Source organism: Dreissena polymorpha, chromosome 16 (genome assembly GCF_020536995.1).
Source record: "Dreissena polymorpha isolate Duluth1 chromosome 16, UMN_Dpol_1.0, whole genome shotgun sequence".
Classification (NCBI taxonomy): domain Eukaryota; kingdom Metazoa; phylum Mollusca; class Bivalvia; order Myida; family Dreissenidae; genus Dreissena; species Dreissena polymorpha.
This window is the reverse complement of record NC_068370.1, coordinates 41001069-41026836: the sequence shown is the minus strand read 5'-3', so window position 1 is coordinate 41026836 and position 25768 is coordinate 41001069. Positions and strand designations below refer to the sequence as shown.

At 35.8% G+C, this 25768-nt stretch overlaps 1 protein-coding gene across 1 annotated transcript in view; it reads right to left on the bottom strand.

The window, feature by feature from the left end:
• LOC127861785 (ankyrin-3-like) overlaps positions 1-20510 on the bottom strand; it is a 35225-nt gene extending 14715 nt beyond the window's left edge. The window contains exons 1-18 of the mRNA XM_052400466.1: positions 20499-20510; positions 18981-19082; positions 16768-16866; positions 15982-16095; positions 14451-14555; positions 12858-12956; positions 10787-10888; positions 9716-9916; positions 7536-7634; positions 5623-5724; positions 5052-5153; positions 3891-3989; positions 3337-3465; positions 2357-2485; positions 1832-1948; positions 1395-1493; positions 771-974; positions 169-267 (exon numbers count right to left, since the gene is read on the bottom strand). Of these exons, the coding sequence (XP_052256426.1) occupies positions 169-267; positions 771-974; positions 1395-1493; positions 1832-1948; positions 2357-2485; positions 3337-3465; positions 3891-3989; positions 5052-5153; positions 5623-5724; positions 7536-7634; positions 9716-9916; positions 10787-10888; positions 12858-12956; positions 14451-14555; positions 15982-16095; positions 16768-16866; positions 18981-19082; positions 20499-20510 (2013 nt within the window). The remainder of the gene's footprint in view (positions 1-168; positions 268-770; positions 975-1394; positions 1494-1831; positions 1949-2356; positions 2486-3336; positions 3466-3890; positions 3990-5051; positions 5154-5622; positions 5725-7535; positions 7635-9715; positions 9917-10786; positions 10889-12857; positions 12957-14450; positions 14556-15981; positions 16096-16767; positions 16867-18980; positions 19083-20498) is intronic.
• Between the last annotated feature and the right edge of the window lie 5258 nt (positions 20511-25768).

Here is a 25768-nt window from a genome sequence, read left to right as displayed (position 1 = left end):
ATATATCTTCCGCCAAGCTACGAAAGCATTTATTTCTGTCTTATTGGATTCCAAATAATTTTTGTTTTTATTCGGAAATTTATAAAATAAACAACGGTTCACCGTATAGTCACTTTAAAAACACACACCCAAATCATTTAAAATAAATCATTCACAGACAACGTATACCTCATCGACTGCATTTGCATCTGCCTTGAGTTTAAGCAGCGTGCTACAGACATCGAGTTGTCCATGCTGAGCCGCCATATGCAACGGCGTCTTCTGTGTCTGAGTTTCAAAAACGGCAATAACAAATGGGCCGTGCTCTGTGATAAGGGGGTTTAATGCATGTGCATAAAGTGTCATTCCATATTAGCTTGTGCAGTCCGCACAGGCTAATAAAGGACGACACTTTCCGTTTTTATGATATTTTCTGTTTAAAGAACGTCTCTTGTTAGCAAAAAACTAGTTTAGGCGGAAAGTGTCGTCTTTGACTGTCTGCGGACTGCACATGCTTATCTAGAACGACACTTTACGCACATACATTTAACCCCCTTTTCACAGAGCACGGCTAAAATAAATGTGATATACGCACATATGGAATCAAAATTTGATTTTCAAGCTTGTAAATAATGCAAATGTGTCATAAGAACTCGTTCTATTTTAGTAGCTCAACTGACGTACGAAATAAAATCAGTTAAATACTTTCTTACTTTATGGACCGTACTTTATTTTCCATTGCAACCAATAACGAAGCGATCGACTTCATATTGCGTCGCAGAATAACTCACCAAAGACAAAGCATCTATTGTTGCCTTGTGTGTCTCGATGAGCAAAGTGACTAGGGTGTTGTAGCCGTTTTGGGCGGCCAGGTGGAGGGGTGTGATGCCCGACTTGGACTTGGCATTCACGTACGCCTTGCGCCAGAGTAGTATGTCCGCCACTTTGTCGTGACCGCTCTCCGCCGCTAGGTGGAGCGCCGCCTTTCCATGCGCCTTGACATTACGAGCACACGTTATTTTAATAAAGATACATAATTGTAATTTTTATTTGTGCATGATCAACGTTACGAAGATTCTCATCTTCAATAACTTGCCAGGCGTGACAACTCTACAACCATTCACACTTTACTCATCTTCCAAAACTTCAATCTTAAACACACTCTCTTTAAATTGCGTATTAAAAATACAAAGATATTTTAACAATATAAACATATAAGAGATATTTCAGATAAGTCAGATAAAAAGCAGAATTAATCTCCATTTCATATTTATTTGCAACATATCTTTCTCTTTACTTCTATAATACCACTATTCCATTTTTTTTTACAAAGCGACATGCTATATTAGAAAGTTTTTCCTTTAAATTATCATTCGAGAAAAAACCCCAGCAAGAATTGTGTTCGTTCATATTACCTCGTCAAACACATCGACTCGCGCATGATGATTCAGCAGGATTTTGACGACCTCTAGATGACCTTGCTCGCTGGCGACCAACAGGGGAGACCACCCGTTCTGAAAAAGGTGAAACGTGTATTTATGAAAATTGTTTTAAATTTTGAAGAATTAGAACCTAAGGTAAGAGTATGTAAGGGTATTGAGTTACCAGTGTAAGTACGCTCTTTGAAATTGAAGCAAAACAATATGTGCTGCGCTCTGAGAAATCGGGGTTAAATTCCCATTCGTAAAGTGTCGTCACGGGCCTCCTTTCAAAAAAAATACCATAAAATAGAAAACGTTGCCCCTGATAAGCCCGTACGTAGTGCACAGGCTAATCTGGGACAACACTTTTCGTACACAGATTAAACCCCGTCCTCCCAGAGCGAGGCTCGTATGTAAACACACTACGATACCTTAGCCTGCCTGTTGACAGCGTTTTGGATGTTCTTGGAGCCGATGTGTTTGACCATCTCCAACATGACGTCATCGTTCCCAGAGCGTGCCGCGTAGTGTAGTGCCGTCTCGTACGTCTTAACGTGTAAATGACAAGAAGTGTATTCATTCAGTTCTACTTCAAACGGCATGTGCAGTCATTGTATGTGTAAGAAGATTTACTGTTTTTACTACAACCTTACCACCCACTACAGCCGACAGTACATAGGCTCCTCATTTCGTAACGCTCTCTTGTATTATTTCCCACATACACAGTATAAAACACCAATTTAATAAAATCACAATTAAACTTATATTGTTGCTGCGTGTGTTCTTGATGTTATAACGCAAGTCCAGGAAGAGTGAGAATTAATATTTCCATCAGCGCATGTTTGAATGAATAGTAAATATAGAATTCAAAATCACGCGTTGACTTAACAGGCTAATCTGGGATCGCACTTTACGCACATGCATTAAATCCTGTTTTCCCAAAATGCTACTCATACCATTTTGGTGTGTATGTTGACATCTCCGTTGTACTCGAGGAGCAGTCTCATGATGTCCGTGTCCTCAAACTCGTCATGGGCCAACGCCTTCTGCAGCCCTGCCGCGTAGTGCACCGGCGTCTCCCCTTCCTGACAATACACTCAACCATTACAACTATTTAGACAAGGAAAAACTGGTTTTGTGTCTTCAATTTATTCTCGTTCTGTCAAAACTGGCTTTCGTGCATGTGCGCAAAATGTCGCGCCAGATAAGCCTGTGCAGTCCACACAGGCGCATCCGGGATGACAATTTCCGCTCTTATGGAAGTCTCTTCTTGACGAAAATCCAGTTCAGGCGGAAAGTATCGCTTAAGTGGACTGCCAATGCTAATCTGGGACGACACTTTACGCACACGCGTTAATCCGAGTTATGCCAGAACTAGGTTCAATTGATTTTTTTAAAATATAAAATTATCTATAGGCTCTACGGTTTCGATGCAATTATTCTAGTTTGATTCATTTGCGTTTGGATTAGACATGTGCTTTTGTAGTGTGTTTACTTCTTTGGAAATCGAGGAGTCGCCTAAAAATACGCACTCGTAGTGATGCTACAATTCATCGTCTACTTTCATCTTTTTACGTTTGTATGATAGGCCACTTTAAATTTTGCGACAACTAACGACACTTAACGACTTCCAATACTTGTTTTTGTTGTTGCATGTTTAATTACGTCATCTATACAAACATAGACTCGGAAAGGTCTACGAAGTAAATATAATATCATAAATATTTTTCGATGAGGTGAGATAAACAATTTTCGTTACAGTCCGGAATCACCGCATACTCAAAGAAATATTTCCGCCACTGTACATAAAACTTAACCAAGGCTGTGCCATTTTTTCGTTCCAATAAAGAAAGAATACATTGATTGTGAAATACAAACATATTGCTAAGAAACAAATATATATAACTTCCAAGGCAAAGAATTTTGAAACACTTACGTAGTTTGGTTGGTTGACCAGCATGAACGCGTCTATTTTGGACTTCCGGTTGCTCACGTGCTGAAGGATCTCCCTGGCGACCTCCAGGTGGCAGTGACGGACTGCCATGTGCAGGGGAGTCTCACCAGCCTGGAAAAAAGAAATATTTGAGCCGCACCCTGGGAAAGGTTTCGTCCTAGATTTAACTGTGCAGTCCGCAAAGGCTAAGCTGGGACGAAACTTTCCGCATGTATGGACTTTTTAGTCTAAGCGGAAAGTGTCGTCTAATATGGGACGACACTTTACGCACATGCCCAAAACCCCTTTTTCACAGAGCGAGGCCTTAATATTTGAAATGCCTTTGTAACTTTATAATGCTAACGTGAAGAATGTTTTTCCTGGTGACCCGTAGATGGTAGGAACGTACCAGTAGGCAGGGGCGTTTCTCCCGCTTAGGGGCGGAAATACGTTGGGCTCAAATCATTCATATCTAAATTTATGTGCACTGGTATTCAGCGACTGCTCTCGAATAATGCATGTTAGCGATATTACAACGGTACGTTATATGATTGCACCTGAGAGAATGCGGTCGGATCCGCTCCGTCCTCCAGTAGGTCCGCGAGTACGTGCAGCTGACCGCTCCTTGCCGCCACGTGCAGGGCGGTCTCGCCATTCTACAAAATACATAGAGGATATGTGTTCGATTTGGTGGAATATCGATTGTAATTCACGAGTGATCATAGAAAATGATATTTGCGCCACTCGTGAAAAAATATTTTTTCTATGATCATGAGCATCAAACAAACACACATAGCCTGGATGGAAAATCGTTCAGAAGATATACATTATAAATTTAGTTTTTCGTAAATGATCTTCATTACAATTCTACATTAATGTGACTAACCCACGACGCACGACCAAGTTATCAGCGAATGACACGGTGCTTTGTGTTAAGATGCACTTTTAAAAGTGATAGCAACAATAAGGTTGATTAGTTTGACAAAGCATGTGTTCAGACAAAGGTTATTCATACTCGTATAATGGATACAATACATATAATGACATGGATATTACAAAACTATGTTTAGTCTTCAAAATACAGAGTACCGGTAAAAGCTGTCATGATGATAAAAATTATTATTTTGTGATTTATTTGCAAATATTGTACATTGGTCCTCTATCTTACACACTGCAAAATATATGAATTTACCATAAAAACTAATTTCTGTAAACATCAATTTGATGGTCGCTCTCGTAAAACGGGGTTTAATGATTGCTTGCAAAGTGTTGTCCAAGATTAGCCTGTGTAGTCCGCACAGGCTTATCAGTGACGAGACTTTCCGCAAAAACGGGATCTTCCCTTTGAAAAACATACAATGAAAGCGGAATATGAAGTCCCTGATCAGCCCACGCGGACCGGTATGGCTAATCTGGGACGAAACTATACCCACATACATAAACCCATTTATGCCTAGCGTCTAGAAAAAGGCCTTGGCAAACAGCGTAGACCCAGATGAGACGCCGCATGATGCGACGTCTCATCTGGGTCTGCGCTGTTTGCTTAAACGAGTTTCTGTAAAAAATAATCTAAATATAGAAATAAATATACTAGACATCCCTAATTTTGGAAATAAATTGATCCAGTTTAGAAGGATGGGAGAGTTCACTAGGCATAAATGGGTTAAACCCCGTTTTTACAGATCGAGGCTCATTTCTATACTTTCCTGACGCGTTACCTGTTTAGTAGCGTTCACATCAGCGCCACTCTTAAGCAGCATCTCAGCACACTTCTCGCCTTCCTTGGTCCGGGCTGCGATATGCAGCGGGGTCTCTAGGGCCTAGACACGTACGTGGTAAAGCAAGCGGCACATCCGTGAATTGTGTACATGTTTTAAGGCATCGCATTTGTTATGGTCTAGTATGATGTGAAAGCACGTGGTATGTGTGCGTTTGGAAAAAGGTTTGTAAGCAATTTTGGTGCATTAGTGTTTGCGTAAACGCAAGCAGTTTGTAAGCGTACAAAGAGAGCGTGCGTTATATTAAAGATAGGAAAAAGTGTAAGTGGTAAACTGCTTTATAAATACAATGTATATGGTATTTTCAAAGACTGTTAGATATGTTTACTTTTAATATTTTCATTATTATTTTATTGTGTAATACTCTAGAAATATGAGAAACGATCCAATTCATGTCTCATGTCATCGTGAATTGAAATAGTTTTCTCAAAACATGACTGTTACTCTTGGAAATAAACAATCAATCACATTCTTCATGAAGCGAGCTATATATTGAAATAATTGTCATTACCTTTCCACCCTTTGCTTCGACCTGCGCTCCGTATCCCAGCAACAGCTGCACGCTTTGTGGTTTGCAGAATTCAGTCGCTAGGTGGAGTGCAGTGTAGCCTTCCTGCAAGGCGCGATGTCATGAAGTATTGAACGGCTCACAAATCATAATGAGCTGACAGCTTATTTTTCACCAGATTACGCATAGCAGAAAATAAGATGTGTTTAATTAAATGAAAACAATGAAAAAATGTAATTGTTACTTGTTTATTACAAAAGTGCATTCGAAACAACATGTCATATGAAAAAAGTACCCAAACATACATGAATCTTACTTATAGTTTTCGGACCAATATCTCAACAAGTTTGGTATACCTATCTTTAATTAACCCATTCATGCCTATTGGACTCTCCCGTCAGTCTAAATTGGATCAATTTATTTCCAAAATTAGGGATGTCTAGTATATTTATGCCCCCCTTCGAAGAAGAGGGGGTATATTGCTTTGCTTATGTCGGTCTGTCGGTCGGTCGGTCTGTCTGTCGGTCTGTCGGTCCGTCCACCAGGTGGATGTCAGACGATAACCCAAGAACGCTTGGGCCTAGGATCATGAAACTTCATAGGTACATTGATCATGACTCGCAGATGACCTCTATTGATTTTGAATTCACTAGGTCAAAGGTCAAGGTCACGGTGACCAGAAATAGTAAAATGGTTTTTGAACGATAACTCAAGAACGCATACGCCTAGGATCATGAGACTTCATGGGTAGATTGATCATGACTTGCAGATGACCCCTATTGATTTTGAGGTCACTAGGTCAAAGGTCAAGGTCACGGTGACCAGAAATAGTAAAATGGTTTTTGAATGATAACTCAAGAACGCATACGCCTATGATCATGAAACTTCACGGGTAGATTGATCATGACTTGCAGATAACCCCTATTGATTTTGAGGTCACTAGGTCAAAGGTCAAGGTCACGGTGACCCGAAATAGTAAAATGGTTTCCGGATGATAACTCAAGAACGCATACGCCTAGGATCATGAAACTTCATGGGTAGATTGATCATGACTCGCAGATGACCCCTATTGATTTTGAGGTCACTAGGTCAAGGTCAAGGTCACGGTGACCCGAAATAGTAAAATGGTTTTCAGATGATAACTCAAGAACGCATAGGCCTAGGATCATGAAACTTCATAGGTAGATTGATCATGACTTGCAAATGACCCCTATTGATTTTGAGGTCACAAGGTCAAAGGTCAAGGTCACGGTGACCCGAAATAGTAAAATGATTTTCGGATGATAACTCAAGAATGCTTTTGCCTAGGATCATGACACTTCATAGGTACATTGATCGTGACCCGCAGATGACCCCTATTGATTTTCAGGTAACTAGGTCAAAGGTCAAGGTCACAGTGACAAAAATCGTATTCACACAATGGCTGCCACTACAACGGACAGCCCATATGGGGGGCATGCATGTTTTACAAACAGCCCTTGTTATTTCTATATTTAGAATATTTCTTACGGAAAGTCCTTTAAGCAAACAGCGCAGACCCTGATGAGAGGCCGTATCATGCGGCGTCTCATCTGGGTCTACGCTGTTTTCCTAGGCCTTTTTTCTAGACGCTAGGCATAAATGGATTAAATGTAATGCACAGCCAACAAAACGATACTAAAGCGTTCCGATTTTTCTAAAAAATTGTTCGGGCCAAATTTTCATGTATAAGTTTTTAAACAAAAACACTTTAAACCTAAATACAAGAACGCTATATTATGAAAAAGTATTGATTGTATGAGAAACACTATAACTAAATTATCAACACACAGAAAATATGCAAAGGGTCGAGAGATTTAATGAGTGAGCTAGAACCATTAAACAAAAGACTGAATAGTTATTTTTTATATCTGAATGAAGATCAAGGTGAAAAGTACCCTAGTCCTTGAGTCCACTGGAGTGCCCTTCATGAGTAGCGCCTTGACGACGGAAGTGTGACCCTTCATGGCCGCCGCGTGGAGGCATAGCGCCCCAGACTGCATCGTGTCAAAGTGTACAGAATCAGTCGTGGGAAAGGGATATTGGTAACTTGAGGATTATATCGTACGGTGTCTTTTTAAAATACATACTCATACATGCAATGACATCAGTATGCTACAAGATTTGTTCATCTTGAGCAAATAGAAACATTTAACATATTTCCGCCGTTAAAAAATCTAATTAATGACTTATTTTTTTTTAAATTTTATTCATTTCTAAAATAGTCATAAAACAGACATGCTTTCGTTCCACCAATGCACACAAACGATGACTTCTTGTGTAAAGAAAGCTCATTGACTATGTGTATTTTGTAAATGTTGCGCCAACGCAAACCGTTTCCATCAGTGACCATAAAGGCGTTAAAGACATTGCTTGATAAAATTTATCCATCGTATTGTTGCATCGTAAAACTATCATAGCGTATGTACTACTTCATTCAATGCCTTAGATTTTGTTACTTTGAATATTGCACACATTTCCAAAAATACCACAAACTCAACAATGATTATGTTCAACTTTTATGCGAATAATTCATATGCACCGGGTAAATCCGATCCAATTCAGTTATCACCGTGTATGCAAAGCACGAAAACTGTTTATCATTACAGAAATTACTTGAGATTTGAAAGAAAAGTTACTACGAAGGAAGGCGCGCGTAATTATTTAGAAAATAAATGTTCGAAAGCTTTCATATTATCTGTTGAATAATGCAATGTTGCATTGTATAAATTGAACAAAAGCAGGCTTAAATAATTAATAACCACAAAAACGTAAACGAATACTATTCAACACGTTGTTCATGCCATATAGCACGAGATTATTGTTTCGAAAGCACGGTTGGCCAAACAAATTGATATTCAAACAACCGAGAAACACAGCGTTGTCAGAAAGCTTCGCTGACAGACATTTATAAATTAAAAGTTGTCATATTTAATATACATTTGTACAGCTGACGTTTATTAAATAAAAAAATCGATGGGTATGTGCGTCAACGTTTTACCAAAGAATTGTTATACAAGAAAACACATAATACACAACAAGCATTTTTATAAAAAGAGTCGTGGTCAGTTTAAAATTAATCTTGGGTCAAACTTTATGAACAACCACTAAGTGATATGAATTAACAATATTAAACCTCTATGCCTTGCGGTTTCAGTGAAGAAACGGTTTCATTTGTTTTTCTCTATCTTTCTGTATATAAAGCCACGTGATTTCCAGAGTGAAACTCGTTCGACCCTGGGTGCATGATTCGATACAACTTTATATAAGGAAATTATATGATGTTATTTATCAAATGATACCACTATGAGCCTTGTGGTTTCAAAAACGGCTATAAACCATTCGCCACATGCATGGCCAGTTTTGCACTTAAAGATTAAACTGAAAGGACCATTAGAAACTGTTACAAAACATAAGATAATATTAGAGAGTTTTGGTTTAAAGCAGAACATTTTAATTTTGTTCAGGTTATATAAGCCTATATAAACGTTTATAATCCGCGAGCGTGGTCGATTTTGACCACATAGGCATGATTTGAACAAACTAAATGACGATATAAAATGATTTTACCTTCCATATAGTACACATCTGGACATTCACGTTTCAGAAAACAAAATGTTTATAACTATTTTGCCAATAAAGTCTATATGTGTACTTAGACTTCAACCACTTAGATATTGCCTGTATTGGCAACAGGGGAATTACTTCAACATGCGTTTTTTTCCAGGACAACTACTTGTATCTGATGTTACACACCAAATTATAGAGCCCTGAGACGTGTGGCTTCAAAAGATATCATTGATAATTTTGTTACTTAAACACGTCTCTATAAACCACCTGACCCCGGGGCCTGGCCAGATTTGACACAATGGCCTTACGAAAGTTTTTTTAGCTATAAAGTCCTACCAATACAGCAGAGCGGGACGATTAAAACAGGTTACATAGTCGATACAATGTTAACAATCCTTGTCTTTGATCAAACGTGGCTAAAGTGGTTAGTCCTTTAAAGACAGAAATGACGGACTTGCACAAGGAATCCCACATGGAAACACGACAACAAAACCAACAGCGTACGAACCTTATTTGGCATATACAGTGGCACGCCTTTCTTGAGGAACGCCAGCGCGGTCTCGGGGTGACCAAACGTTGAGGCAATATGCATAAGAGTGTTACCGTCCTTGGTGCGAGCGGACAGCGACGACTTGAACTTGTCTAGTAACTGGTCCACAATGTGGGTGTGACCGCGCTCGGCTGCTATGTGCACAGGACTGCGATCCAGCTGCAAAGGGAAGTAACTCGACTCATTAAATGCAATGCATGACCTGGGGTACATGTTCGTTAACATTGTAGTAACATTACAATTGAGCCGCGCTCGTGGAAAACAGGGCTTAATGCATGTGCGTAAATGATCATCCCTGGCCTGTGTAATCCGCACAGGCTTATAAGGGACAACACTGCCCGCTGTTATGGAAATATATAAGGAAGTCTGTTCGAAAACCAAGTCCATGCAGAAAGTGTCGTCCCTGATTAGCCTGTCCGACGACAGTTAACGCACATTCATTAAGCCCGGTTTTCCGAGAGCGAGGCTCAAGTTTTTGAAGACTCATATATGCATACCTCCAACTCATTGGTTTTCCTATGCTACGTTATTGTTTTCATATTGATATTTTTCATTATATTTCTTCATTCACAAATGATGAACACGGTCAACAGTATAAAACTAATATTTATCAACTCTTCCAAAGATCGCTGATTTTTCCCGTTTTATGTGCGCATCTAATTTCTATGGGAGGCAACTCCATAAAATGAATGCAGCGTCTAAGAGTTATACACCTTGAGCCGTCTCGTTTGCTTGTGCTTTAAAGGACGTTCACCTGGTCAAACTGTTTGATGTATTACATATTTGGACTAACAAACCGGACTAATCAGGCTAATCGGGGACGACACTTTTCGGACGTGCATTAAGCGCGGGTTGCCCAGAGCTAGGTTCATAATTAAATACTTTCTCACAAAATGTAAGTATTAACAAGTATTAAGAATACCACAAATACCTCTGTAAATTATCATCAGTACCCCCTGTCACTTGCTAATCGTTGGTGATATTACTTACTGACACATGCAATCGGTCAAAATATTGACATACATATACCTTGTCAGACATATACGGGCTGGCCTTATTTAGGAGTAAGTACTTCAGCATCGGCTCGTCTCCCTCAAACGCTGCAATGTGCAACGCCGTTTGGCCTTCGTGCTTCATATGGAATGATAAAATATTAAGAAATCAGTTGAGATTCGATATTGGAAAACGTGGTTGAATAAATGTGCGTACAGTGTTGTTCCATATGAGCCGGTGCAGTTCGCACAGGCTTACCGTGGACGACACTTTCCCGTAGAATGGATTTTCGTTTGGAAAAAAACTTCCTTTAAACGAAAAATTCCATTATAGCAGGTTGTGTCGTCCCTGATTAGCCTGTGTTGACTGCATACCTACATGCATTAAGCACCATTTTTCCATAGCGAGGCTCATAAGTATTTTTCTAAGATGGATAACACTTCATGATATTTCTCCCTTCGCTGTCCTAAGTGCATTTTCTCCCGTGTGTTTAGGTAAAGAGTGAAGGGATACAGGTAACATTTAATGTAATGCCATTCCGTTAAAAAACAGCGTGTTATTGTAACTCTATCATTTTTATTTTGATAATTTTAATTTGTCGTTTTTTTTTCAAAAGAAAAACTACAACATATGTTTTGGAATGTATGGGAGTATTTGTTAACCGAATTTGCAGTCACTTATGAAAGATCCATCACTGAATACTTAAAGGGCAATACTAAAAATGAAGTTGTAAAATTTGTTAAGCGATAATTTATAGATGTAGATAATTTATATAATGCATACAGTAGCGTTTGCATTTTTCAAACTATGTCATTAATGGAGAAACAACGCAAAGCGTTTATGCTTGCCTAGAACAGACACATCCAGTAAATATATGTGTTGTACCTAAACATTTATTCTTTATCAAGAATATTTAACAGAATTCCTTAAAGGTTTTTAGGAATGAGCATAATGAATTGATTTATAGCCAACTTGACACGACCTTTAGATAACATGAAAGTCAATTAGTGTCTTCCGCCATTAAATTACTTTCCTCATGACGAAGTATTAGGAAATGGGAATATAATTGATTGGCATTATCTGTTCGAAATAAATCATAGACAAATGTCGATTATTAATCTAAGCGTAAAGAAATATCTGAATATTTTATTTGCTCTTCAAATCTTCGAATGATTGTCAGTGTCATAGGAATGTCTGTATCAATTCCTATATTTGTGCTTTGTGTATAGTAGAACAACAATAAAACAATAGATCACGATTAATAATTACTCAGTTCGTTGCAATAAAACCAGGTGTAACTATATGTAACTATATGTTTATGGCGTAGTCCAGCGGATTCAGAAGCGAGTAGGTAAAACCAGCTTCAAATAAAACCGTAAAAACAGCAAATGACAACTTATTTTATGATATCATTTAAAGTTATTTTAAATTATTTAAAATAGAACGGCTAGGAATAAAACACAATTTAATACGAGGTAATCAGCCGTCGTGAACTCAATGTATTTTCTAATGTATACTAAATTATGACTTCAAACAGTTTTATTATTAAATATTAATGGGCAGCTTAATCGAGGGAATGTTCATTTAAAGCATACAGCAATAAATAACAATCATAAATCAGAGAGAGCGTAGAAAGTATGTTCGCGAGACAATCACGTGAGTGAACAATTGATACAATTAATTTCGAGTCGTTTCCATTGATGGAGGTTTTGGAAATTTTCTCTTCTGGCTTCGGAAAATAGTTTAATTATGTGAACCCAGTGATATTTTTTTTAGTACATTAAACACTATTTTTGATTGCAAGAAATACTTTATAATTAAGGATTAACTATAATATGTTTTAATTAACTCGGAATTTCGGAAGGAAAAATTAATTGAGCTAAATTGGATCAAAATTGATGACAATTTCCACTTTAATAAGAATATGTTTAAAATTGAATTAAGTTTGATATATTGTCATTATTTCTTAATTTCATTCGTTTTCAAACAAACAACAGAAATGACAACAACAAAATAACATCTTCAACATCACCAAAACCTCAAAGAGTACAATACGAGATGATACCCTTTTTACCAAAGTTCTAGCGTACATCTGCAGACTACATACGTTTTGCATGTCGACAATTGCCCCAGATTCCACGAGTAATCTTGCGAGCTCCATATCACGCCTCCGGCACGCAATGTGAAGAGCTCCGTCACCATTGTCCTGAAGAAAAAAATGATATCACATTTCAAATTAAATTTGTATTTGAAGAGGCATTTGTTAACATTTAAATAGTTTAAAGCCAGATATAGGTTATAGGGACTTATCCACATGTTGCAAACATGAAAATTTCAGAATTCGTGTCACATTTCAAAAAAAAAAAAAAGAATACTGTAAAAAGTAGGGAGCGCTAAACCCCAAATGGCGTGGACTGATACGTTGTCGTTTATAAATTCCTAGATTTGAAAATGATAAATATATCAAGCGAACAAAATGCAAAACGATGGAATAATTTGAAATGTTTACGTTGTTTTTGTTTAAGTTTGTAATTATTTGTGGGTCATTTTAATCGGGCATTTAATACATCTCTATAACAGTCCACACGGAAGAGTGCTTTTAATCCAAAGGACAGCAGTTCGAGCAAAGTTAAAAAATACTTCTTTTTCTTTCTTTAAGCTGTTCTTGTATCAATATACGGTTTGAGCTCTACCGTTTCGTGGTTTAAATATAGCAAGTAATGACATTTTTCGACACACTTTTTTTAATGCTGCTCGACCAGCAAAATTCCTGCCCGAGCAGCATTTTTTTCTGCTGCAGCAGACAAATCCAGCTCGACCAGCATTTACTTTTAGAATAAGCCCTTGAACCCGTCAGCCAATCCAATTTGAGCTTACAAACAGACGAAATAAGCTACCTCTACGGAAACGAAATAGACCTGACAATAATATGAGAAACACTGCAACAAACTCATAATCTGTGTTTTAATCAATTATTATTAATTCTCATACTTTTTCGTAGTTGTTCATAAAATAATAATTAAGCTTTAAAATCTATAAGCCACGTAGGAACATGCAAAATTGGTTGATCAATTGCTCCAACGTTACATGATTTATGCCTATGTGTAATCTGAATCTGATTGGCTGATACCGTAATCTAAAAATAAATGCTGGTCGACCAGGATTTTACTGCCGCATCAGTAAAAATGCTGCTCGAGCAGCATTTTTTTCTGTTGCAGCTGAAGTTAAAGTTTCGACCCCTTTGGTGAGCCATAGAAAGGAACGTTCTTAAACAAAATATGTATTCACTTTCACCAAGACTTATTATTATCTTATTCATTTCAGAATTATAAAAACAGGAATAACACAAATTTTGTTTAAGGTTTCAGTGACGATCAAACAGAAAAATTGAAATTTGTTTTCATTTAACACTTAGTGTATTAGAAACATATCGACAGTACCCCGGTATTTCAATATCTTTATCAAAGTCATAATCTTAAAGAAAATAAACGGATTTGCGGCACGCTAAGCCTTTAACCAATAATAGCGCAGACGGGTCTGGAGCTACCATTTCCGCTTAAAAGCTCGACAAGGCCTCATTGGACGACATTACGACGCGTCATCAGAAACTATGGATGCAGAGGCATATGTGGAGCTACACTGTTGGGAGATGACCTGACGTCCATGTACGCACGGCGCGGTTTTAAATATTGAGTCAAACCTTTCTCTGTGCACTCAGCTGTGCCTCCACAGTGGAAGTCAGCAGTTCCCGACACACCGACACGTTGCCCACTTCCGCAGCCAGGAACAGTGGTATAGCGCCACTCTGGAAAATTGTTTACCCATGGATTACGGGATATGAATCATAATCATCGAAACGAAAACACTTTCATTTCCATGCATTTTGTATTATATGAAAGGTTTACTATAAACATGTCATATACTAAAAGACAAACACGTACTTCATTCAAATAAAGATAATGTAATACAAAACGAACTGTAAACGATACACATTCATAAACCATTAACCATAACAACATTTTTAATTCTTAGTCTTAGCCTTATCCTCAGTCTTAGCTTCAGTTTAAGTCTCAGGTTTAGTGTAAGCATCAGTTTGAGTATTAGTCTCAGGTTTAGTGTAAGCATCAGTTAACGAGTATCTTAGTCTCAGGTTTAGTGTAAGCATCAGTTTGAGTATTAGTCTCAGGTTTAGTGTAAGCATCAGTTAACGAGTATCTTAGTCTCAGTTTAGGTTTTAATCTCAGTTTTAGTGTAAGTCTCATTTTAAGAGATTGTCTTAATTAAGCTCAGTTTTAGTTTGAGTCTCAGTTTGAGTGTTAGTCTTAGTCTTAGTTAAAATTTTAGCCTAAGTTGTAGGTTTAGTATCAGTACTTGTGTTCCAGTTAAAGTTTAAGCCTCCGTTATAGTTTTAGTCTCAGTTTTATTGTTAGTGTCAGTGTAAGTGTTAGTATCAGTTAAAGTAACATTTCTACTTAAAATCAACGAAAAGTTCTTGCAATATTTCGTAAAATAAACTTAACCAATAACAAATCAGTGTTCCTTATGGCAATTGCCGAAGTTTCAACGCCAGATGGTCTGGTAAATAGATGTTTGTAGATACAAAATGCTCTTTGTTATTCCTTTTTAAATTCCCGAAGCGATATCTATTCATACGACACATGAACACTAACATGGTGTTCGTGTGTCGTAAGAATAGATATAGTCGCGGGAAATTAAAACGGAATTAATTGTGTCCACAAAAAAATAAAAACGAGCATTTTGTATCTACAAAAATCTATGTAATCATACCACATCTAGCGTTGAAACTGTGGCTTTTGCTATAAAGAAAACTGATTGTTTAGGTGTTAACTTTATTTTACGAAATACTCTACGAAATTTTCGTTGATTTTGAGCGTTATACTTTTAAAGAGACTTTAAAGAGTTTGTCTAATTCTCAGTCAAAGTTTTAGTCTCAGTTTAAGTATTAGTCTTAGTCTCAGTTCAAGTTTTAGTCTAAGTTTATTGTATTAGTCCTAGTGTCAGTTAAAGTTTTAGCCTCAGTTTTAGGTTAAGTATCAGTATTAGTGTTTTACTTTTTTTTCTCAGATCTAGTGTTTGTCTTAGTCTTTGTTTTGTCTTTGTCACGGTAGGCAATGACAACTAGGTCTTTATAATCATATTGCGAATAAGTCCATCTGTTTATTCGTATTAGATAAAATGTTCAACATTTTAATGCTGCAGTAACCGTTAACCTTGTCCATCACGAGTCTTTGATCCTTTATCTGCGCGCGCAAAAGCTGTTGCACCACCGTCATCGCCCCATTGTTGCGCGCGCATGCTACATGGAGCGGAAGTTCGTCTTTCGACTGAAACGATACAAATAGAGCATGTTTTATCACTCTGTTAATAAATAAGTCGTGATTATTCGAAATGTAGTCATTGATAGCAAAAATTCCATTTTAAAGACATAAAGTAAATCATCGTTTGAAAATTTTCATCATTAATAGCTTAAATGTTTGTCTTAATTAAATTATGTGGAAATCGCTTTTTCAATATATGTAAACCAAATCTGTAAGTTATAAGAAAAACCAAATGTTCAACAACTTTTAATTTGAATGGAATATATTAATGAATAACAAAATGATTTTTGTAATTGTAAAATCGAGCCTCATCCAGAAATTGTATTTTATTATGGCATGAAAACTGTCAAACTTGTCAATACTATTGCAAATCTATAGCTTTTTATGTCAAGTCAATATCTTGAATAGCTTGTGACAGGCGACATTGAATGATCGCAAAAGGCAACTTGCCATACATCGAATCCGAATGAATTTTTATTGTTTAAGATATTGGGTTTAATCTTCACATTGCATCGTGCATTGAAATCGGCATAACTTTCCGTTTTGAACATAACCATATTTAATGGGAGTTTTCTGCTTCGGAGACTGTGTGGATTTTCAATCACAGATTTATACATAGTAACCGATTCTTGCGTACAAAACGTGCATAAATGATTGTAAGATTCTATCGATAATTACGCCTCCAGTTAATGTGATGTCCGCCTTCCGGTTAAGAAGCGTACGAACGACGTCATCCTTGGCGTAGGCCGCAGCATAGTGGATAGCCGTCCGTCCGTCCTGGTGAAGAAAGAGACATATTTAATCAATCAAGCATATAGCAAATTGATGCGTGCTACATGAAGTATAGAACATACATACGGAATATTACGCTAGTCAATTGTTCCAAGAGTTTGTATCACTCGAGTGGCTTGTGTGATGACGTATCACACGAGAGGCGGAGCCTCGAGTGTGATGCGAAATAGCACAAGCCACGAGAGTGATACAAACTCTTTGAACAATCGACTAGCGTAATATTCCTTTTATTATATATACAACAACTAACGGAAACAGTACATTATTGTATTTTTCACTTTAACAAAACTGGCAAAACAATGACTAAAACGGTACGCCATAGTTAATTTAAGACGCGTATGAATACAGTTTATGTAAATTAACGTGTAAACATTCGAACCGGGAAAACACAGGTTTCCGACACGCGTACCTTTATTAATGCCATCGTTAATCCAATGTTTATAACAATTAAGTTGACAACTGTAATCCGATGTTTATAACAAAAACGTTGTAACAATATGCACTTCCACTTCTAGCCTCCATGTCTTTATCGAAACTTAGTTTAAACCACACTATTTTATTGTATTCCTATCGAAATATACATTTATGCATGATAAACACACACTCCAAAATACGTTTTGAATTCGTTCGATGTTTTTAACAAATAGTTTACTGTTAAAACAAAACACGGCCGACGTGTCCTTAAATTCCATAGAGTTTAGATAAAACTATTGTGTTTCGTCACAGAAATGACGTCACACGATGTACTACGTAATATATTTCGTAATATAAAATATTTATATTTTCGGTGCACGTAATGTGACGTTATTAAATGGGTCGAAGTAGTCCGGCTAGTATGGTAATGCGGAATTGGAAACAGCGAGTGGCGTAATACGGGATTTTTTATTTCAACGATTGATACAGCCTGTATTTTGTTAAAAGCATTAAACAGGTATATAATAAAACAGATGAAAGCCTATTCTTACAAAGACATACAAGCTGATGCATATTAAGATAGGCGGGGCCTTTATTGTTTTAAAACTTTATGTTTAAAGCGTAGTTCGATTCCTGCTCCAAGAGCGTTGTAATGATCTTTCACATACACATCACGTACGGATTCTACAAATACATTTGTGTCTACATAGTCTCAATAGGACTGTCGATGTTCTGTATATATCTTGCTTTTGCATACTTTGTATTAGAAAAATTGTGATAATATTTTTTTCTTACTAATGCAAGAGCTCAAAACGATTGTCCAACCACTTATACCAAATTGTTAACGCTATGTCAATTGTTCGTTACTATCTAGTGAGCCATGCACAAAGAAAGAAACATATTTACTTAATTACTCAATTCTACAAACAACAACCATTTACGTTATTGTGCCAATACTAGACATACGTATATTTTTATTTTAAATAGGCAAATATATACAAACTTACTCGGTAAATATTGTTGAATGTTCATGTAAATCTGAAATCTATATGATGACAATAAGGCTAAACATTAGTGGAACATACAACTTTAAGTATTGTAAACCCCGCCCCACTCACAATAATAAGTAAAATACAAACTAAATTAGAATTTGTAAAAGTGGAACGCGTTAAGCATTTGTTAGCGCATAACTGATGCTAAGATGTAAAACCGTTGAAGTAAGTACAAGGTAGTTTTAACATTATACTCAATTATTTCAACAAATGATTTAAGAAATGGCATGATTTAAAATGCATATCACTCAGAACTTAGTTATTTTAAAATAGACTTTGATGCCCTCACATTATTCGTTTGTCGCAAAACTCCATGAATGTCGAACAATGAAATAAACCAATACATTTAGATGCGCAAGATCACAAACGGGACCGTAACATGTACATTAAAACTGAACCAATATAAGCAATAACGGTAACTCACATGCTGGCAATATGATTGTATAAAGTATCAATACTTAAGTAACAATGCTATTTAGGTACATACGAACGAACGGACGAACATTTGAAAATGAACATTTTCCCGTCTGAATCTGAGGGCATACATATGGCAAGGTATGACTTAATCCTGCAAAATTTATTTTTTTACTTCGAGTGATATTTTTTACATAACGTTTACAATGCTAGGCTTACGTTTGCCCTGTCGTTCACGTTGACACCTAGGTCCAGGAGCCGTTCAACGATGACGAGCTTGTTCTCCTTGGCGGCGATCATCAACGGGGTCAGACCGTTTTCCTGTAAACCAAAACAAACATTAAGCCTTTGGTTAAACACATTCACCTCACATTCATTGTGATGCAAAATGTATGGAAGCGTATATGGTACACCCTGATGCTGTGATGATGTTAATATTCTATGACGGCATGATATGAAAAAGGTGTCATGGCGTAAAAAATAACTCATCGTGTCGACTAAAACTATGATGGCAAGTCATTTTCACAAGAGCATGACGCAAACAATTATATTGATTTGTCGACTTAGATAATGTCGACCAAATATCTTTTCGGGAAAAGCCGGAAACATTTACGTCTAGACTTAAACTTAATGTCGTTTTGGCGAGTAAAATTAAGAGGGAAAAAGCTTCAAAACTATGGCGACTTACCATGTTATTTCACTGTTAGTCGATATAAACTAATCCGGCATGACCATATTATTGGGGTGTACCGTATTCTATGACGAAATGATACGAAAAAGGTGTAATGGCGTAAAAAATAACACATCGTGTCGACTAAAACTATGATGGCAAGTCATTTTCACAAGAGCATGACGCCAAAAAATATGTTGATTTGTCGACTTAGATCATGTCGACCAAATATTTTTTCAGGAGAAGCCGGAAACATTTACGTCGAGATTTTAACTTAATTTCGTTATGGAAACTAAAATTAAGTGGGAAAAATCTACAAAACTATATCAACATACTATGTTATTACAAAGTAAGTCGATGTAAATTGATCCGGCATGACCATATTATTGGGGTGTACCATATACGCTTCCGTAAACATGTCGCTTTTCTTTCCGTCAAAAAACAGAAAAATGTTTATCGAACATAATCTTTAAAAGCTCTCTACGGGTTTGTTTATGTATACATCCAGTATATTAAATATTGCTCTCAGAGCTCAGCTTCGTTTGATTATCGGTTAAAATAATCACAACTGAGGATGTTACAACGCATTTTATTAACAAAAGAATCGTTGCCAACATATATGTTTGATAATAAAACAACACACATGCAACGTTTCACGATGATACTTTAACCCATTTATGCCTAGCGTCTAGAAAAAATGCCTTGGCAAACAGCGTAGACCCAGATGAGACGCCACATGATGCGGCGTCTCATCTGGGTCTACGCTGTTTGCTTAAAGGAATTTCTGTAAGAAATATTTTAAATATAGAAAGTAATATACTAGACATCCCTAATTTTGGAAATAAATTGATCTAATTTAGAAAGATGGGAGAGTCCACTAGACATAAATGGGTTAACTCGACATGATTTATCATTAACACATAATTCATATATACAAACAGTGATTACTCTTAGCCGGAGAAAAACAACATATTGTTTAGCACTCAGTAGTTTGTTTTCAAGTACAGTATTCCACTGCAAAACTCAAGTAAAGCTGTCATGTTTATATGAAAACGTTGAAGACTTACTTTTTTAGTCATGTTAAATATTATTGTTGTAATTCTTTTAGGGTCTTGTTCATAGCTTGAACAAAAATTCTTCATAACAGATGGTATGTATTGTTTTAAAACTAACGAAATGCAAACTTACGCAAATTTACTAAACAGAGTGTTGATGAGTAACAGAATTGATCAATATAACAATCCAGCGGATGGTTTTATTCAAGCATGTATCCAGAATTACCGGGTGCATTAAAATTAATGCTAACTAATTCAACAGGTTTTATCGGATTGCTATCAATCGGCAATATTTAATTGAACAAATAACAAGTTTAAGTAAATATCGATAAACTTCAATGATTATTTTCACCGTTTTAATTACTCAGAACGTTAACTTTCGTCATGCACCACGTGCTGTAATAAGGCAATGTTGTCATTAACATTGTATCTCTTGTACATGTTTTCAAATGGGGATCTTTACGAGTGTTTAGCCATAAATACATTTGCAATTAACATGTTATTTACACCAAACACTTATTTGCGGTTTGATCGTTCATCTTAATGGCAGATTTTCAGATGATTTTGCATGTTGTGAAGTAATTATTTAAGTGAGTCTTGTTACTAACATGTCTGCTAAACGAGGACTTAGTTTTATTGTATTTTGGTTTACACATTAACACATGTTTAGATGAAGAGTATCACACTTTAACATTACACTGCTCAAATTCTTAAATCCTAACAAAAACAATGAATTATTAAAAAACATTATGCATTATACCGCTGTTATAATGTTATGTTAGAAAAATGTATGCAAACTACCGGGTAAAACGCAAAATAAAGTCTCTTAACAGATCAATTTTGCTAGCAACTGGTGACTAACTGAAAAACTTTAAATCTTGTGCCTTCCATTAATTGCTTCTTAAAATTTAACCTATTTATGCCTTGTCGACTCTCCCATCCTTCTAAATTGATTCAATTTATTTCCAAAATTGGGATGTCTAGTATATTTATTTCTATATTTAGAATATTTATTACAGAAATTCCTTTAAGCAAACAGCGAAGACCCTGATGAGACGCCGCATCATGCGGCGTCTCATCTGGGTCTACGCTGTTTGCCAAGGCCTCTTTTCTAGACGCTAATCATAAATGGGTTCAGAATAAAATTAACAGCCTTGTCGTAATTTTTAAAAACAAAAGCATTTTACTCTTATTTAAGGTTGTTTTATTGCACCCACTTTTTCCAAAATAGTTTACTTTATTATTGTGTAGTGTTTTGCACCGGTACGAAAACGCATATGGTGTATTATTGTAAATGACTTATCATCACAGTGTATTCAAAGTGGCAACTTCTTGTGTTTCGTGAGAACACTTTTGTGTGTGCTGTGATGCTGCTGTTACAACGCGACAGGCACGCCGTTAAGGACTTTGTGTTAGCTCGAAAGACTACCAATTCATAATGTATCATACATATATGAGTCGTGTTCTGAGAAAGCACCGTTGCCAAACAACAACCGTTTTTCATTCGAACAGTTTCTGTACTTTTTCATTGGAAGTGTGATTTCTCCGATAATGGCACTTTGGAAAGCTGTTGATTATTTTATGCGTTTGAGACAATATAATTTTACGGATGTGGAGAATAGGTCCTCAGATATGGGTAAAGAGAGAAAATCATTACTACTTTATTAAATTATGACACTGTTGATGTGAGTTAATAAAACGACATGCATTATATGTTATAACATTCATTTTCCAGCATAATTATACGGTAACGTTATACATAAGCATATCATTATCAAACTGAATATCATACCAATGAATTGAAACTTACAAACCCCTTTTTATCAACGAGTTTACAGCGATTGTTAAGAATACTAATAATACCATAATATAAACAATAAATGCGTATGTGCTATTGAATATCATGTTTTCATTTGTGTAGGGTATAGTGATATGTGTTTGATACACACAAGGTGTATAACTAAAGGCATACACAATTCAGTTGATGCTGTTATGTATGAAAATAAACAGAAAACTAACATCCAAATCAAATGCTCTGTTTTAAAATGCATTGTAATGTCTTTCTGTATGAATTACAATATAACAATCTCAGTTTTTAGGATTACAGATGTATAGTATCTTTAATTCCCCATAATTCAAAATGTGTGATATCATTGAAACCGCAATACGTGTCTATTCTTGTTATGCAATATTCATTGAGGGGCACTGAATAATACACGCTGTTGATATCCAGTCGCCTATAATAATCTTATTCATACGGTAAATTTATGTTCCACTTCGGCTAGTTATCGTTTGTTTCTGAATACAAAAGCTTCATTCATTGATTTTAAAAAGGAACATAGGTACAGATAATAGTCTGGAACAAGCGTACATCCCATTTTTCTCAGTAATAGTTTTCCAATATAACATGCCCATTTAACCCATTTATGCCTAGCGTCTAGAAAAAAGGCCTTGGCCAACAGCGTAGACCCAGATGAGACACCGCATGACGCGGCGTCTCATCTGGGTCTACGCTGTTTGCTAAAAGGAATTTCTGTAATAAAATATTCTAAATATAGAAATAAATATACTGGACATCCCTTATTTTGGAAATAAATTGATCCAATTTAGAAGGATGGGAGAGTCCACTAGGCATAAATGGGTTAATAAGTACATATTTGACCAGTTCAACAATATCTGGGCGTCTTTTTTTCTTACGATAATATCAAGCAAGTTATTTTCATTCTAACTTAAAAATATCAACGGATTAGCTTTGTCTTTTCGAACGCAACAACTGATAATATCAAGCAAGGTATTTTCATTCTAACTTAAAAATATCAACGGATTAGCTTTGTCTTTTCGAACGCAACAATTGTAAGTGTAAACCTGTCAAGCGTATTTGGGATTTCAAAGGCCTGCCCTGTATAATTAAACAATAGAAACATAATATTACTTGTCAATGGTTTGTATGCTTCCAGCTTTCATGTTTTTAGGACAAAGGTAAAATATAAGAATGTCTTTTATTTTATGCTTTCCGGTGGTTTATAGAGAAATATCTGTGAATTAAAACTGATAATTTCACTGTTTCAAACAATGAAATTTATCAGTGAAAATTATCGATAATTTTCACTGTTTTTTGACGAAATGACGTCATTTTCCCAACGAATTTCTTTAGTTAAACTCTTTAACAATGTATATAAACTGTGAAATTAAGCATAAAATAAAAAGAAAATTTGTTGGTTTCGGTGGATTATCGATTTTAATTCACTCGTGATCATATTAAATATATATTTTCACTCGTGGCTGCGCCACTCGTGAAAATATTATTTTCTATGATCACTCGTGAATTAAAATCGATAATCCACCGAATCCAACAAATATCCTCTATATAATTAGTTTATTACTTCAGGTGCAATCTCTTGACCGATTTAGATCTGTTTATGCCGAATACTTCATTGGTCCGGCTATTAGGAATCCTCGGTTATATTCTTATATATCCGTGTGATCGTGTAGGATTTAGAGTTTATTTTTATCATCCTTAAGTTGACGTTAATGTTAAATATTTAAGTTGCAGTTAAATATATGAATGAAGATAAGTTTGCACAATCTACCACCTTAAACACGGAGAAGAATTAAAAAGGTTGACCAATCCGCATCAGGAGACCTATCAACCTTGGATGAGGGGTAAATGGATAAAGTTCTGTAATATTTATTTTATTTACATATCACTCCTTTGCCAGCAAACGAATTCTATCATTATAATGCCATCGTTTACGAATTCTATCATTATAATGCCATCGTTTACGAATTCTATCATTATAATCCCATCGTTTACGAATTCTATAATTATAATCCCATCGTTTACGAATTCTGTCATTATAATCCCATCGTTTACGAATTCTATCATTATAATCCCATCGTTTACGAATTCTATCATTATATTCCCATCGTTTACGAATTCTATCATTATAATCCCATCGTTTACGAATTCTATCATTATAATCCCATCGTTTACGAATTCTATCATTATAATCCCATCGTTAACGAATTCTATCATTATAATCCCATCGTTTACGAATTCTATCATTATAATCCCATCGTTTACGCATTCTATCATTATAATCCCATCGTTTACGAATTATATCATTATAATCCCATCGTTTTTCTACAAGCAAAAGAAAACGTTCGTATTATATCAACATTTTCTATAATGGGATACAAAACATCAAATCAATTATAAATCATTTTTCGCTTGAGTATGTAATTCTAAAATATATCAAATGACATACAGACGTATTCAGTGAATGGTATCTTATGTGAGACACAACAATAAACACTTAAAATATGCAGCATGTGAACAACCCGAATCTATACGAACCAGACAATACAATGCAATAATAAATTTCAAATAGTACATATTCCATTATTGTTCATTTCAATAAACTATGGTTTAAAAATACCCGGTGAATATATATACGCTCTGCCGGTAAATATAGCCGGTTACATAATTGAACACCCGCAATGTTCAACAAAACAATCACAACAATAGGCGTATAGCTGAAATGTAGTTTATTCAATATTCATGGAAACATTTACCGTAAACACCGGTCCATTCATAATATAAAAACACGACCTAATGATAATAATCATAATGAATGTATTATAAAGTATTTGAAATTCAGTTAACAAACAAATCCATCTTATCCTGATTGTGTGTAATTTTCTGGCTGATTAAATGGTCATATTATTTAACAAGATTTTTTTTAGGAAACATTTTATTTTCGCTATTGTATAAATTTGCTGGAAATACTACGAAATTAAATTTTTAAATACAATTTAAATGTTGTTCAAAATAACGGAATATTTTTTGTATGAGCAGATCCCAGACGGAATAAATATAAAAATGACCCCTTAATCGAGGATTCAAACTGTATACCATTTTTGTACATCACTAACCAAGGAACACTAAAAATTGGCCAATATTTCCCGAAAATATAATTTAATAATTTGAAAACTTTAAACCGAAAATTGCGTCGACATTGGTCTTTTTTTTAGCTCTGATTTCAATCTGAATGTTAGCCAATAACACAGAGTCGAGTTTAACCCAAAGAAATATTCCTGTTTTCACTAAAATCTCTTTAAATATTACGGCAATACCGAATACCCATATTGTAATCGTTACTAGAATGTCATGTTTGAACAGTAAAGCAGAACGATCTAAATGAATTGAGTAAGTTCTTTCAATTTTCTGAAAAATGACAACCGTTAAACAATTTTGATTCAATGTTCCGGACGATTTCCGT